This window comes from Cottoperca gobio, chromosome 21 (genome assembly GCF_900634415.1).
Source record: "Cottoperca gobio chromosome 21, fCotGob3.1, whole genome shotgun sequence".
NCBI classification, from domain to species: Eukaryota; Metazoa; Chordata; class Actinopteri; order Perciformes; family Bovichtidae; genus Cottoperca; species Cottoperca gobio.
Genome location: NC_041375.1, coordinates 21,529,176 through 21,543,631, shown reverse-complemented (window position 1 = coordinate 21,543,631; position 14,456 = coordinate 21,529,176). Strand labels below are relative to the sequence as shown.

Below are 14,456 nucleotides of genomic sequence, written 5' to 3'. Positions count from 1 at the left end.
ATGTCGTGCACGAAACACAAAACCAGATTTAAATCACTGAGAGGAAAATGGAATTTCTTTTTTTCCCCTCAAGATTTTAACACGTAACCTTTTAACCTCTCGGGCATCTCCACCTCCTGAAGCTCGTCCGTCACTCCTTCGCTGTGGCCTTGTATATCCTCACCTCCTGCCGCGGGAGCTCAACGAGCAGCGTGGTGTTAAAACTGCTCTCGAAGCTCTCCGTGAACGTCGAGTCTGATTGGAACCGGTTCTTGTTGGCCCACAGCAGCGTCGTTCGACTTCCTGGTCGGCAAAAGTGACGCATGGTCTCCAGCAGTTCTTCGAGGCAGCCGTGGGGATAGACCACATCGGCTGCGAGCACGTAGTCGTAATGGAAGGACGGGAAGGGGAAGTCTCGCTCCAGGTCCTGAGCCCAGGTAAGGGCAGACACCTGAGGGGTGTAGCGGGACCGGCCTTTGGTGTTGCGCAGAAGGTTGAAGGTCAGATTAGACAAGATGTCAGGCAGGTCGGTAGCTGTCACCCACGCACCTGGAAAAGAGTCCAGAATATGAAGCACAGATAGTAAGACGCATACACCAATATGTTTGGTGACCGGCCCATTTCAAGCTCTAGGGATGCCGCGCCGGCCCAATTGTGACTTTATGGACTTCTTTTTGTTGTGTCTTGATGGAGACAAAGGAATGAAGAGAAAATGGAAAACATGGATCTATAGAAATGTAATGATTCCCTTTGTGTGTGAAGAGATTCATTTCATCGGGAATAGAATGACTAATGTTTCCACTGCACGATTAATGGAGGGTCCAAAATATTGCAAATATCAGTCTGATAATCACTTTGTTTTTCTCAAGATAATTTTAAAATGCAAGAATGTTGCTGTGGGTGGATATTCATGCTCCTCAGACAATGAATCCCAGTGTTTCAGTGACCCGCTGGTGTTTCAACAATTTCCACTACAAGTGAAAATGTAAATTTATTCCATGTTTATGCAATAAACCCGTCATGGTTTACTCTCGAGCACTACACTCAGAGTACCTGTTATAAATATGTCTTAAGAAATTCAAAGTACAACTTTGTGTGTTGAGTGTCAAGACCGGTGACACTTATTGTTTCATACAGTAGAAAATGGACTTTTAACTATTAATATATATAAACTTTTACACTATTACCGAGCAGACTGGCCACTATTGAGAGCAAGCCAGTCCCAGCTCCGATCTCCAGCACTGCTTTGTCCATCAGGTTCACTTGCTGCTGGTTATTCTCCAAGAACTGGCTCAAAGCGATCGCCTGCTAAATAAATTCTCATTAGCACATGTGCAACGACAGTCAGAGAATGTGCAGATACACACGGGAGCAGGACGTACCCCAGGCCAGATCAGAGCACCAAAAGTATCCATTGACTCGCGGATGCTGATGTGATGACCTGCAATATAAAAAGACTCCTTCCCCAGCGCGTAGTAAACACTCGGCTCCCAGTTGTTCCTTCTGTCCATCACTTTCTGGTCTGTCGACGCTGTAGAGGAGAGAGTTACATTGCTGCAGGCTTATAGCACTCATCAGTTAACTAATCTAGATCACATCTGCATGATGTCCTTCTGTTTCTCTGCAACACAGAAGCTAGATTAGTGATGGCAGCGCAGGAATCGGACACATACTCTTGAGTGTTCAATCCAAAGTTACCCTCATCTGCGGTCCCCCGCTCCACTAGCAGTTTCCCATCCTGTCTTTCATCCACCTCCTCTTTCTCTCCTTGTTGCTTCTGTCGGACATGTTGGCTGACTTTGGGCAATGTCTCCATGATCACTGAATACTGATACAGGGAAAGTTGTTTAATCAAATGTTTTTTCTGACACGAGTACCATTACAGTAGCTTTTGATTACGTTAAAAGGTTTTATATGTAACAATCGACATGTTTTATTGGCTTTGTATTGCCAATCTCTGAACCAATGTAACAGACTTCCCCCCCCGACTTTCTTGATTGCCTATGTGCTGATCTTTATGGAAAGGATATTGTATAATATATAATATATATATATATAATATATATATATTATATATATTATATATATATAATATAATATATATTATATATATAATATATATATTATATATATAATATAAATAATATATATATTATATATATATAATATATATATATATTATGTATATATATATATTATATATATTATGTATATATATATTATATAAATATATTATATATCTATTATATTCCCTTATTAAAAACTATAAATATGTGTTGAAATAATAATAAAATTGAGTTTACTGCTTAGTATTTAGTTTAGGCATATAACAATATATGACAAGATGCATATCTTTACTTTTTAATTATCTGGATTATCACACACATTTGCATTGTTTATCTGGCTAGGAATTGTTTTTTATTTTAAGTGCGTATTGTCATATGATTTGTGTCTTTATGACTTATTTTAAGGTCAATAAAAGTTGGTGTGGGTTCGGAATGGACTAGATTTAGTCCACTAGTCTCTTTGGCTGTCACTGGACTCCAGTTTGGAGCCCAGAAACACAGCTGGTTAAACCACAAAGTCAACAGGCCCCGTACGGGGATCCAGAGGATGCATCACGTTCCTCGGTACCACACACAACACATTTAGCTGGGTCTCCATGCAAATATGAAAGACACAGTTTGATGCAACTTAAAACTAATCATCAGCAGAAGTATGTGAAAGTTATCGACTGATTTTCTTATTCTTCTCATTCACAGAAAAAGTCAAATAACAAACCTTTTTAAAATATGTTGCTGAGACATACCTGTGTGGAGCAGTCGTGTTTTCTCTGTGTGTGAACGTCTCTGCTGTGTTTATAGAAGCAGCATTGTCTGTGACACACCCCTGAGCGAGGCAAGGGTAATGGGCAGAAGCACAGAAACAGATTTATAATCTATGACAGAGCGATCCTGACCCCTCCCAGCTCGTTAACATCAACTTTTCTTGCTGGTGTGTATATTCTACATACCACTGTACACTATCAAGGCTTTAAAATCAGGTCCAACGTTTTGTTTTCTCTGAAGATGTTGCACAACATCAGCAGAACACTTTTAATCGCTCCCTCTTCTCATCCTTAATGAACTGGACATCTAAGCAGAAGTTTCCAGCAGGGCTGTAGGGACATGCAAACATTTGAGAACAACATGTATTCACGCTGTGCACGGTGCCAACATATTTGCATATTTATGTTCATCTTGGGAGGCAGATCTTTATGAGGTTTGTTCTGTATGTGTGAGATGGATGTTTGCCACCTGGCAGGTACTTTCTACAGCGATCAGCAGAGAGAGAAAACTGTTTACACAAGTCTGACCTGGAAGTGACACCTCCACCCCTCGTCACCCCCACCTGACAGGTGGCATCTCTTCACCTGCGTGCTTTTCCTTTCTGTCTCCTCCCCGTGAGGTCTTACTCGCTGTGTTGCACATAAACACTTGGATTCAAGATTGTTGGACAATAAATCAAAGAAGAAAAAGCTGTGGAGTGAGAAACTATTTTAGGGACTGGATGGAAACTATTTGGGTTGTGAGGGGTGCTGAGCCCTATAACCCCCCAGCATCTTTCATGTGACTGAAACATCCTCCCCACAACATAAACATCAATATTTCTTCTGAATATCTTTGGGCATTTTGTGTCTTCATTAAAAAGCGATGGTGGAGAGATGCAACAAAAGTCACCAGGGATGTTGTAAACCTGCAAAATCCTGATAATGAGACAGAATATATAAATATAAAAGTGTAATATAAATATAAGGAACTTTCCTGCTCTCCCAAAAGCTACCTTCAGCCAATAACATTTAAATACCTTCCCCTTTGTACAGTCCCTCTGATGCGCCAACCAACTGCATCAGTGAAGAAGAACAGCGGTCACAGATTTAATCACCTCCAGGGATCTCTCTTTATTGATTCAGGCAGGTTTTACACAACCTTCACAAATAACTTCATGAGTTGATGCTTCATTGATCAGTGCTTTGCAGAATGAGCTTATAGTTCATGGGCTGAAATGTGTCCTTTAGTTTGCACGCATCTTTTCTTCCAATTGAAACAGTTGGTTTGCACATATTTAGAGTATGAATATAAAGAGTTGTGTAATCTGTGAACATCAAGATACATCTTTGTTAGGAGGTAACACAGATCAGACCTTTTCACCTCTGGTAAGTGTTAAAAGGAAAATCTAAAAGTTTATACAATGCATTCAAACAATTTACTAAATATTATGAAGTATACATGTAGTTCAAACTTGCACTTTTAACACAATGGCGTGATTCTTCAAGTACATTCCCTCAGGTGTTTTTACCTGACGATGGTTCAGTGCGCCCCACACAGGCACCCCGGCTCATCTACTATGCTTTTTGGGTGTGACTTCTTTGTTTCATCGCCATTCATATCTACACATGCAACGTGTTTAATTGTTTACTTGAGCACAGAATTGTTGACGAGAGCATACAGCTCTCAAAGAGAGAGCCTCTTAGTTTTCCTCTCAAATGGCACCATGGTGTGTATCTGCACTATAAAAGGATGTGGTGTGGATATTGTTTGCAGTCTGTAGCGCAAACTTTATGCCTGAGCTCGGATAGCGTGGAGTCGGGAGGATTCACAGCCTCGGTGCGTGAACACACACTCGCACACAAACAAGTCAACAGCAGACAACTGGTTGTGAAGCTAGAAAAATGACTTGAACTGACAGATGGGGAGCAGCAACACTGAGTCACTCTCATCGAAACAGCAACAATAAGCAGCAAAGGTATTAGGGGATTTCCTGAGAATCAAGATCTCCACACCAGGAATCTATTTCATTTTTCAATCAGTGTTGATGAATGATTTATGGAACAGGTGTTCTTGTTTTGCCAGACTGGCTCCCGTTTGATTAAGTTCTCATTAATGTGTTTCAGTGTAAGTAAGATACCCGCCAGATCTGATTATGTAAAGAGTCTAAAAATACGATTTAGTAATGCATCCACAACAATGTGCAGCAAAGCCAGTTTTAGATTGCAAATGCATATTCAACATTGATCTCTTAAATCCAGCAAAAGTCACTTTTCCAGGTATTGGAACAACAGAGAACCTGTGACGCTCACGTGTCAAACACTGAAGCCTATTCCTCAAACAATAACGTAGCGTTGTAAAATACTCATATTTGTGCCGGGGCTGGATGTATGTGCTGTTTAACGTGGAGCAGTCTGCAATTGAAATGGAAGGATGAAGCGCTGCCAGTCATCACCTCGCAGGGTAATGCTCACCTCCACGTCCAAAGGTCAGGAAAAGGCTGTGCAGGCCAGTGGAAAATGAGTCACAGTCACACACAGCAACATGTGAGTCCCATCAGGCTTTACAGTAGCCGCATGTCTGCTGTGATGTGTGAATACAACAGTTAGTGGGTGTTAAGGCTCCTGTAATTCAAAAAGGGAAGGTGATGACTGGAAATAAATCAGTCTGTGCCACATTGACAGGAGAACATAAACATAGCCAGACGTGAGATCTGATGATATAGATCGGCATTTTTTGCAGGTCGCTGTCTTCAACAGAGCGATTGTTCGCTGTTCTGGGAAAAATAAGACAGAATTCCTGGACTGAGTTGAGTGAGGTGGGCTGGACATATTTGGGTCCTGGATGGACTGGAGGTTTAGATATGATGGTAGTGTCTCCTTTCTGGTAAACACTCCTCACCTGAACCTCAATAAAACGCAACAGTGCTGCTGCTCTAACTCACAGGGAATAAACACTTAGGTACACCTCGATACATTAAATGCAAACGTGACTTCAATAAATCCGGCCGAAAGCGGCCATTTTTGAAGTTGCAGTTTGTGCTGCAGTTGAACTGTTTTGCATTATACAGAGAGGTGATTCTAATATGTCCAACCCACTTATATCAATGAGGGTAAAGTAAATATTTAAAAGCATCTATTGCAGGTAGGGCTGCATGTAACGATTGTTTTCAATGTGGATTAAACTGTTGATTATTTTCACGATTAATCGATGGTTTGAGCTATACAACATCAGAAGTTGGTGAAAAATGTCAATCAGTGTTTCCCAAAATCCAAAAGGACGTCCTCATATATTTTGTTTTGTCCACAACTCAAAGATATTCAGTTTACTGTCATAGAGGAGCAAAGAAACCAGAAAATTATTCACATTCACGAAGCTGGAATCACAGAATCTTGACTTTTTTCTTTAAAAATACTCAAATCCATTATTGATTATCAAAATATTTAGTGATTAATTGAATAGTTGACAACTACTCAATTAATCTTTGAATCTCTAATTGCAGTTCTTTTGTATTAATTGAACTGTATTAGTGAAATGTGAACTTAATATACTTAATAAACTGGCGGCTGAGGAAAAAGCTCAAATCTACTCAAATCACATTTTCAGGTGAGTAAAGAATATTTAATTGTACTAAAAAGTGCATGTTGGTTTCTGACACACAAACATTGTTCTCAATGTTTTAACAATTAGTGCAATTTAAATATGTACATTTACATGTAAATAAATATATCTTAATATCTAAACACACTTTTTGGTACTTATCGTAGAATCACTTTAACACACACACGACGTAAACTTAAATGAAGTGCATCATGTTTACTTTTTTCAAAATGGTAATACTCACAACAAGCTCAAGAACAACAAATAACATGATTTCTTTATTTACAGGATATTATATCCTTGTTATAAAAAAAACTAATATTTGAATGTAATATTCAACATGCAAAGTCCTGATTTTCTAGTTTTCGATACATGATGTCATCTTTAAGTCATTAAGTACATTTGCTTTTCAAGATGTGATTTTAAACTAAAAGAAAAAGTAACAAACTGCATCAAATCAGACGAAATGAGGGAAGGAGCAGATGAAAGCCTGAGGCTCCCAGCATGTGAAGTCATTGAACTTCCCATTTCCTGAAAGAGAAACAATCAGCAGATCAGAAACACAGCGGCCGTGGTTAAAACTAAACTCAGTGCAACATAAGAAGTAAAGAAAAGCATCATTGTCCCCTTTTTTAAACAACAATCTGACTCCTACCGTATGGCAGCACTTCCACACACTCCTCCACGCCTGCTGTGTGATTGGGCTCCCCTGACAGCCAATCAGCATAGCCCCAGTGGGATCCATCCAACCAGACAAAGCGGCCGGTCTGATAACAAGAGATTAATGAGGTGAAATCAGATGGAGAGAAGTCATTTGTTAAATTCATTCTACAGATGCAAACACGGAAATTAAATAAACTATTTTAATGATGGGATTTACGAAGGCTAAATGATTATTTATAAAAGATTTATGACCATTTAAGATAATACAAGATTCCCAGAGGGGAATGATGTTGTTCCAGCAGCACAAAGACAGCAATAGTTCAGATAAACAGGGAAGTAAAACAATAAATAATAAGAGGTATATACAAACAACACAAATAATGATAGAATAAGACAATAATTAAACAATAGAAAAAAGTATACACAAGAACATCATTGGCAACGTTGTTATTTCAATTCTGCTTGTTCTGCTTGTTCGGCTTGTTCTACTTGTTCTGCTTGTTCTACTGGTTTGGCTTGTTCTGCTTGTTCTGTTTGTTCTGTTTGTTCTGCTTGTTCTACTTGTTCTGCTTGTTCTGCTTGTTCTGCTTGTTCTGTTTGTTCTACTTGTTCTGCTTGTTCTACTTGTTCTGCTTGTTCTGTTTGTTCTGCTTGTTCTGCTTGTTCTGCTTGTTCTACTTGTTCGGCTTGTTCTACTTGTTCTGCTTGTTCTGCTTAATCTGCTTAATCTGCTTGTTCTGCTTAATCTGCTTGTTCTGCTTGTTCTGCTTAATCTGCTTGTTCCGCTTGTTCTACTTTTTCTGCTTGTTCTGCTTGTTCTGTTTGTTCTACTTGTTCTGCTTGTTCTATTTGTTCTGCTTGTTCTACTTGTTCCGCTTGTTCTGCTTGTTCTACTTGTTCTGCTTGTTCTGTTTGTTCTGTTTGTTCTACTTGTTCTGCTTGTTCTACTTGTTCGGCTTGTTCTGCTTGTTCTACTTGTTCTGCTTGTTCTGTTTGTTCTGCTTGTTCTGCTTGTTCTGCTTGTTCTGCTATTTTCTACTTGTTCTGCTTGTTCTGCTTGTTCTACTTGTTCTGCTTGTTCTGCTTGTTCAGCTTGTTCTGCTTGTTCTAGTTGTTCTGTTTGTTCTGCTTGTTCTGCTTAATCTGCTTAATCTGCTTGTTCCGCTTGTTCTACTTTTTCTGCTTGTTCTGCTTGTTCTGTTTGTTCTGTTTGTTCTGTTTAATCTGTTTAATCTGCTTGTTCTGCTTAATCTGCTTGTTCTGCTTGTTCTGCTTGTTCTGCTTGTTCTATTTGTTCTGTTTGTTCTACTTGTTCTATTTGTTCTGCTTGTTCCGCTTGTTCTGCTTGTTCTACTTGTTCTGCTTGTTCTGTTTGTTCTGTTTGTTCTACTTGTTCTGCTTGTTCTACTTGTTCGGCTTGTTCTGCTTGTTCTACTTGTTCTGCTTGTTCTGTTTGTTCTGCTTGCTCTGCTTGTTCTGCTATTTTCTACTTGTTCTGTTTGTTCTGCTTGTTCTGCTTGTTCTACTTGTTCTGTTTGTTCTGCTTGTTCTGCTTGTTCAGCTTGTTCAGCTTGTTCTAGTTGTTCTGTTTGTTCTGCTTGTTCTGCTTGTTCTGCTTGTTCTGCTTGTTCTGCTTAATCTGCTTGTTCCGCTTGTTCTACTTTTTCTGCTTGTTCTGCTTGTTCTACTTGTTCCGCTTGTTCTGCTTGTTCTACTTGTTCTGCTTGTTCTGCTTGTTCTACTTGTTCCGCTTGTTCTGCTTGTTCTACTTGTTCTGCTTGTTCTGTTTGTTCTACTTGTTCTGCTTGTTCTACTTGTTCTGCTTGTTCTACTTGTTCTGCTTGTTCTGCTTGTTCAGCTTGTTTTGCTTGTTCTAGTTGTTCTGTTTGTTCTGCTTGTTCTAGTTGTTCTGTTTGTTCTGTTTGTTCTGCTTGTTCAACTTGTTCTGCTTGTTCTGTTTGTTCTGCTTGTTCTGCTTGTTCTACTTGTTCTAGTTGTTCTGCTTGTTCTGTTTGTTCTGCTTGTTCAGCTTGTTCAGCTTGTTCTGCTTGTTCTACTTGGTTTCACAGCTACATTTAGGAGCAAACTGCAGGTGAAGCAATATGATATTATTCTATATATTTATTAAATGCAACTCCTCAAACTCATGTTGGCAGTGATGAATTCAGAAGAGTACAAACACGTACAATATCGGGAAGGAATGGAAATTAAAGGATTTTTTAATCCTCTTTTTAATCGTCATACATGTAGACAACACACACAGAGACATTCAGACTCAGTGTGCAGCGACTACACAGCAGCCAGTGTGGAGGTCCGGTGCCTTGCTGAACGGCACATCAGCAGAGCCCGGGAGGCGCCTCTCAAAGTACCAACACACACTCTGTACACAGTCCGTCCCTACCAACTGAGCTACTGCCGCCATATCATTGTTTATGCACCTTAATATTTGTGTTCTCAGATAACAATGGTCCATACTCAGCATAACTATAATACCAGGTGTGTGTTCTGTGCCATGTTGTGGAACAGCCAGTGTATAAATATCGAGAAGGCTTATAAAAGTGAGGTGAGAGCTTTTTGTTTCTATTTGTCTGATAATCCATAAATAAAATCAATCAATCAATGTAAAGTGACAGTATTTAATAACAGCAGCAGACTGACATGATTAAATAATGTGACTCACTGTTTGTCTTTATTAATATAGATACGTTAAATAAATATAATATAGAATATGGTGCAACAATCAGAACATATGCACATAGTATAATATGATAATTTATGATGGTATGGGATATAAAGTGACTGAACATACACACCTTCAAATATCGCAGTCCTCCAACCCAGGTGCGTGTCAGGGCCCCGTTTTGCCGCAGAATCATGTTCATCACCTCTCTGTGGATGTGTTGGCTCGTGATGGAGGCCAGGTGGCCACCGGAGAAATGTTCCTGGCAGAAGAACTGCAACGAAACAGAGAAGAAGTGAGAGTGGGATTCTACACATTAATGTAATAGTAGTTTGATTTTAAAAAGATGTCATGGTGCATCTTTGAGAGAGAACACAATGAAAGCACCTCAGCATCTGAAGCCTTCTTTGCCGCTCTGAAGAACTGGTAACACTTCCCCTCGAGGATCACACCAGGGTAACAGCTCCACCCTGTGGCCAAAAAGTGGCATTACAGCATTTCAATGTTTTTTCTCTTTTGCATTTGTTTTTCAAATCTAAAACAAAACAAATGCAATTATAAAACATGTTTAGGTCACTGTGATCGTTCCTCTTGTCCACACTGTATATGTGTGTGTGTGTTTGTGTGTGTAATATGTCTATTCTTTACCTTGCCGTTCTTGTTTTGGGGATAATCTTCTTTCTTCAGGGTTTTTAACACCCTGCCTCATCCAACCCGCTCTTTCTCTTATCGGCTCCACACCAATCTGGTGTAAAAAAGACTCTTCATCTTCAGGCTCCAGCTCCATGATTGGTTGCATTTCCCCCTCCTCCGGGACATGTTGGATGGCAGGATTTTGATTCTGAAATGCCGCCCTTAAAGACTTTTCCACTTCTGAAAGCTCTGTATTGCTCAATTCCTCTTCAGGCATGTTGTCATCATCAAGTGGCTCCAGCTCCATGATTGGTTTTTGGTCTAAATCATAGACCCTCTCCCTTATAAGCCCCTCCTCCTCCTCCTCCGGTAGAGGTTGATTGACAGCATCTTGATTCTGAACTTTGGCCCTCAAAGACTTTTCCACCTCTGTCAGCTCCGTGTCGTCGTTCTCCAGCGGCTCCAGCTCCATGATTGGCCCTCCCACCACATCATATCTTCCCTCCATGTCAATGTGCCTCTCTTCGATCTCCCGGTCTGTTTCAGTCTCTTCCTCGAGGTTGACAGCATCTTGATTCTGAAATGCGGCCCTCAAAGACTTTTCCACCTCTGTCAGCTCTGTGTCGTCGTTCTCCAGCGGCTCCAGCTCCATGATTGGCCCTCCCACCACATCATATCTTCCCTCCATGTCAATGTGCCTCTCTTCGATCTCCCAGTCTGTTTCAGTCTCTTCCTCGAGGTTCATATGCACCTGAAACTCTTCTTGAACATTTGGCTCCACCTTAACCTCTGATTCCACCTTAAAGTCTGGGGCATCGCTGAGCTCTGGCTCCAGCAGTTCCATGTGTGGTTCTCCATCTAAAATGTGGACCCTCTCCTTTATAAGCCCCTCCTCGTCCTCTGACGGAGGTTGATTGACAGGATCTTGATTCTGAAATGTCGCCCTCAAAGACTTTTCCACCTCTGTCAGCTCTGTGTCGTCGGCCTCCATGTTGCTCAGTTCCTCTCTAGATATGTTGTCGTCATCCAGCAGCTCCAGCGCCATGATTGGCTCGCCCACCATTTCATTTCTTCCCTCCATGTCAATGTGCCTCTCTTCGATCTCCCGGTCTGTTTCAGTCTCTTCCTCGAAGTTCATTTGCACCTTAACCTCTGATTCCACCTTAAAGTCTGGTCCATCGCTGAGCTCTGGCTCCACGTTGACCTTTTGTTCAGCCTTAACCTCTGGATTCAGATTTATTTCTGGCTCTGGTTCAACCTTTGGCTTTGCTTTTAGCTCCTGCTCCTCCTTAACTTCTGGGGTTTCTTCACTCTCTTGTTTCACCTCCACCTCAACCTCTGGCTCCTTCTTAACCTCTGTCTTTACTTCACCCTCTTGCTCCTCTGCAACTCGTGGCTTCACTTTGATCTCTAGCTCCCCCGTACTCTGCTCAATGTCCACTGGCACCAGAGTCGATTTTTCCTTCTGCTCCTCGAGGCGTGGCCCGACATGTGGCGCAGGATCATCCACCACCACATGACCCTGCACAGGAACCCAGTCTCCCAGCAGAGGACTGTGTTTTTCTTCGGTCAACACGGGGTTCTGTGCCACAAGTGAACCAAATGGTGGCATTCCCAGAGCCACTGCAAAGAGAAGAAAATAAGAGAAAATTGCGGGTGAAATAAGGACGATTCCCATATATGGATCTCACGCATATATCTTTTAACTTCAGTCATCGCAGCAAATAAGTGATTGAAATTTAGCTGAGAGGAAATACTAAATCTTCAGCTCCTGGGAAAGCGTTTAGGAAAACAGAAGATGAGAAGTAGAAAACACTCTTTTGGAAATCACACTTATAGATACACATGAATGAAATCTCTTACCTGCGAGGCTCAGTGAGAGCAGTGCCAGCGTCTTCATGTTGATCTGTTTCACTAAATCTGACGTACTGTCCGATGTGCTGGTGAGTTATTATCACCTGTTCATGTGCTCTTCTCTTTGTGAGTGCTATTTATCTGTGTTCAGTTATAGTACACCTAATCTTTATGAACACAATAAGTCCAACCCCTGTTATTTCTACTTTCTGTCAGTAAGTCATAAAACAGCCTCACCGTTACCTTATCTTGTCTAGCTCATATTTTTCCTCTTTTGTTTCCTCTTGGCATTCAGGCCATCACAATTAAGAGGGTAGAAAGTTCACATTGTCAAGGCTCTTCTGAAGAAGTACCGGGAAACATCATACCTGATGAACTGTCCTCAAGACAGATTACAACTTATTGTAATGAGTTATTATTTTACAGTTGAACTCCATGAATGTGTTGGTATTTATATGTTGGTGTGTGCCTGTAGATTTATCTGTCTTATTGTTGGTGTTGCATGTACATTTTTAGTGTTTGGTGATTCTTCTGTATTAGCTGACAGCTACATCTGCCATAAATAATAATAAAATAATAAAATAATAGATAATAATAACAATAACAAATAATAATAATAATAATACTAATAATACTAATAATACTAATAATAAATACTAATAATAAATACTAATAAATAATACATAATAATAATAAATGTATCAACAAATATCAAAAATAATAATAACAATGATATTGATAATATTAATATTAATAATAATAATAATAATAATAATAATAATAATAATAATAATAACTATTGTAGACTCAGGATAAAGGTATTATAGTGATCTGTATTTCCACTGTATATTAATTTGTTTTAGACCAGGGGTGTCAAACATACGACCGGAACCGGCCCATCTGAGGGTCCAATCCGGCCCGCGGGATGATTTTGCAAAGTGTAAAGATTACAGCGAAGACATTAATTTCAAATGTTCAACACAAGTAACTGCTATTTCACATGTGTCCACTGGGGGTCGCACACAACACTGCCAAGCAAGCAAACTGTTCATGCTGAGTTGCCGGTAAAAAATATTTGGCGCCACTATGAGACTCATGATGGCGAATAATACAACAGCTTGCAACTGAGGAGATAAATGAATTGTTAGCGGGTCTGAAGAAGCAGCAGTCTGTTGTTACCTGTAGCCGAGATATCGGCGATGCAGCAGTGAAAGCTACCTTATTGCAAGCGAAATAGCATTAGCATCAAAGCATACTGCAGTGTTTCGCTCGCCGTTCACAGTCAAGGCTTCTGATCCGTCGACATCCAACTTGAAGTCATCAACTTGCAGTGTGATTCAGATTTGAAGGACACATTTGCCTCGGTGGGCTTGGACACCTTTTATCAGCATCTCTTGCCAGGGTACCCCACATTGACAGCCCTCGCTGCAAAGGTTTTGTGCATGTTTGGGACTACCTGTGAACAACCTTTCTCTGTAATGAGCATCAATAAAACAAAGCTGCTCTCCAGGCTCACACACAAACACTTAAATACATCCTGGATGCTACTCAGGATTTGATGCCTGATATTGATGCACTTGTGACGCTAAAAGATGTTTCAGGAGCAAACAGTGAGTAAGTAACTTAATGTCAAATGCTGCTTCACACACTTTTGCACGTTAGATATTTCTGTGAAAATGAATACTTACTGTGGAAATATTTAAAGACATTGAAAAGAACTTTGAGTTTTGTTTACGCAAATGAAAAGTGCGCTTATAAATCCAATGTATTATTATTATTATTATTATTATTATTATTATTATTATTATTATTATTATTATTATTATTATTATATTATATACAAAGAGACACAACCTTTATGTATTTTCATGTATACATGTTATACATTTACAAGGCAGGGGGAGAACTTAACCTTCTTCCTTAATAGTTGCCACTTTAGTTAGTATTTGTATTTGTGTGGTGTGTCAGGATTACTACACAGATGTGGAAATGAATGTAATTTTAAAATGATTTCTATATCTTGACAAGTTGTTTTGATCATAAAGTAAAATACTATATTGTTCCAGATACCTGTGACTGAATGTTTTGTGCCTGATACACTGTGATCTGTAAATTGTAATGTAACTAAATGATAAACTGAGGCATAATATTGTTGAAATTGCACTTTTAGATTGTTCATAATGTTTTGTAAAAAGATAATTAATTAAATGTGAACATTTTCAAAATGTAGTGTGTACTTT

General features: G+C 39.8%; 2 protein-coding genes across 2 annotated transcripts; both read right to left on the bottom strand.

Moving 5' to 3' along the window:
• Positions 1-130: 130 nt before the first annotated feature.
• On the bottom strand, positions 131-1,795 carry LOC115026660 (protein-lysine methyltransferase METTL21C-like). Its single transcript, XM_029459553.1, has 4 exons — positions 1,678-1,795; positions 1,362-1,510; positions 1,167-1,284; positions 131-528 (listed from the first exon to the last, which is right to left on the bottom strand). Exons 1-4 carry the CDS (start codon positions 1,793-1,795, stop codon positions 131-133), a joined length of 783 nt encoding a protein of 260 aa, XP_029315413.1.
• A 4,811-nt stretch (positions 1,796-6,606) lies between these two features.
• On the bottom strand, positions 6,607-10,506 carry LOC115026704 (lectin-like). Its single transcript, XM_029459634.1, has 5 exons — positions 10,378-10,506; positions 10,117-10,199; positions 9,863-10,003; positions 7,042-7,153; positions 6,607-6,917 (listed from the first exon to the last, which is right to left on the bottom strand). The coding sequence occupies exons 1-5, from the start codon at positions 10,436-10,438 to the stop codon at positions 6,844-6,846; spliced, it is 471 nt and encodes a 156-aa protein (XP_029315494.1). The 5' UTR covers positions 10,439-10,506; the 3' UTR covers positions 6,607-6,843.
• Between the last annotated feature and the right edge of the window lie 3,950 nt (positions 10,507-14,456).

Excerpts from the sequence above, each read along its gene's own strand:
- LOC115026660 (XM_029459553.1), bottom strand. The coding sequence starts at position 1,795 with ATGGAGACATTGCCCAAAGTCAGCCAACATGTCCGACAGAAGCAACAA. Across the intron at positions 1,511-1,677 it reads GCGGGGGACCGCAGATGAGG|CGTCGACAGACCAGAAAGTG; the intron begins GTAACTTTGGAT and ends TCTCCTCTACAG. Across the intron at positions 529-1,166 it reads AATAGTGGCCAGTCTGCTCG|GTGCGTGGGTGACAGCTACC; the intron begins GTAATAGTGTAA and ends ACTCTTTTCCAG.
- LOC115026704 (XM_029459634.1), bottom strand. The coding sequence starts at position 10,438 with ATGAGGCAGGGTGTTAAAAACCCTGAAGAAAGAAGATTATCCCCAAAA. Across the intron at positions 10,200-10,377 it reads CCCAAAACAAGAACGGCAAG|GGTGGAGCTGTTACCCTGGT; the intron begins GTAAAGAATAGA and ends TTTTGGCCACAG. Across the intron at positions 6,918-7,041 it reads TGTGGAAGTGCTGCCATACG|GAAATGGGAAGTTCAATGAC; the intron begins GTAGGAGTCAGA and ends TTTCTCTTTCAG.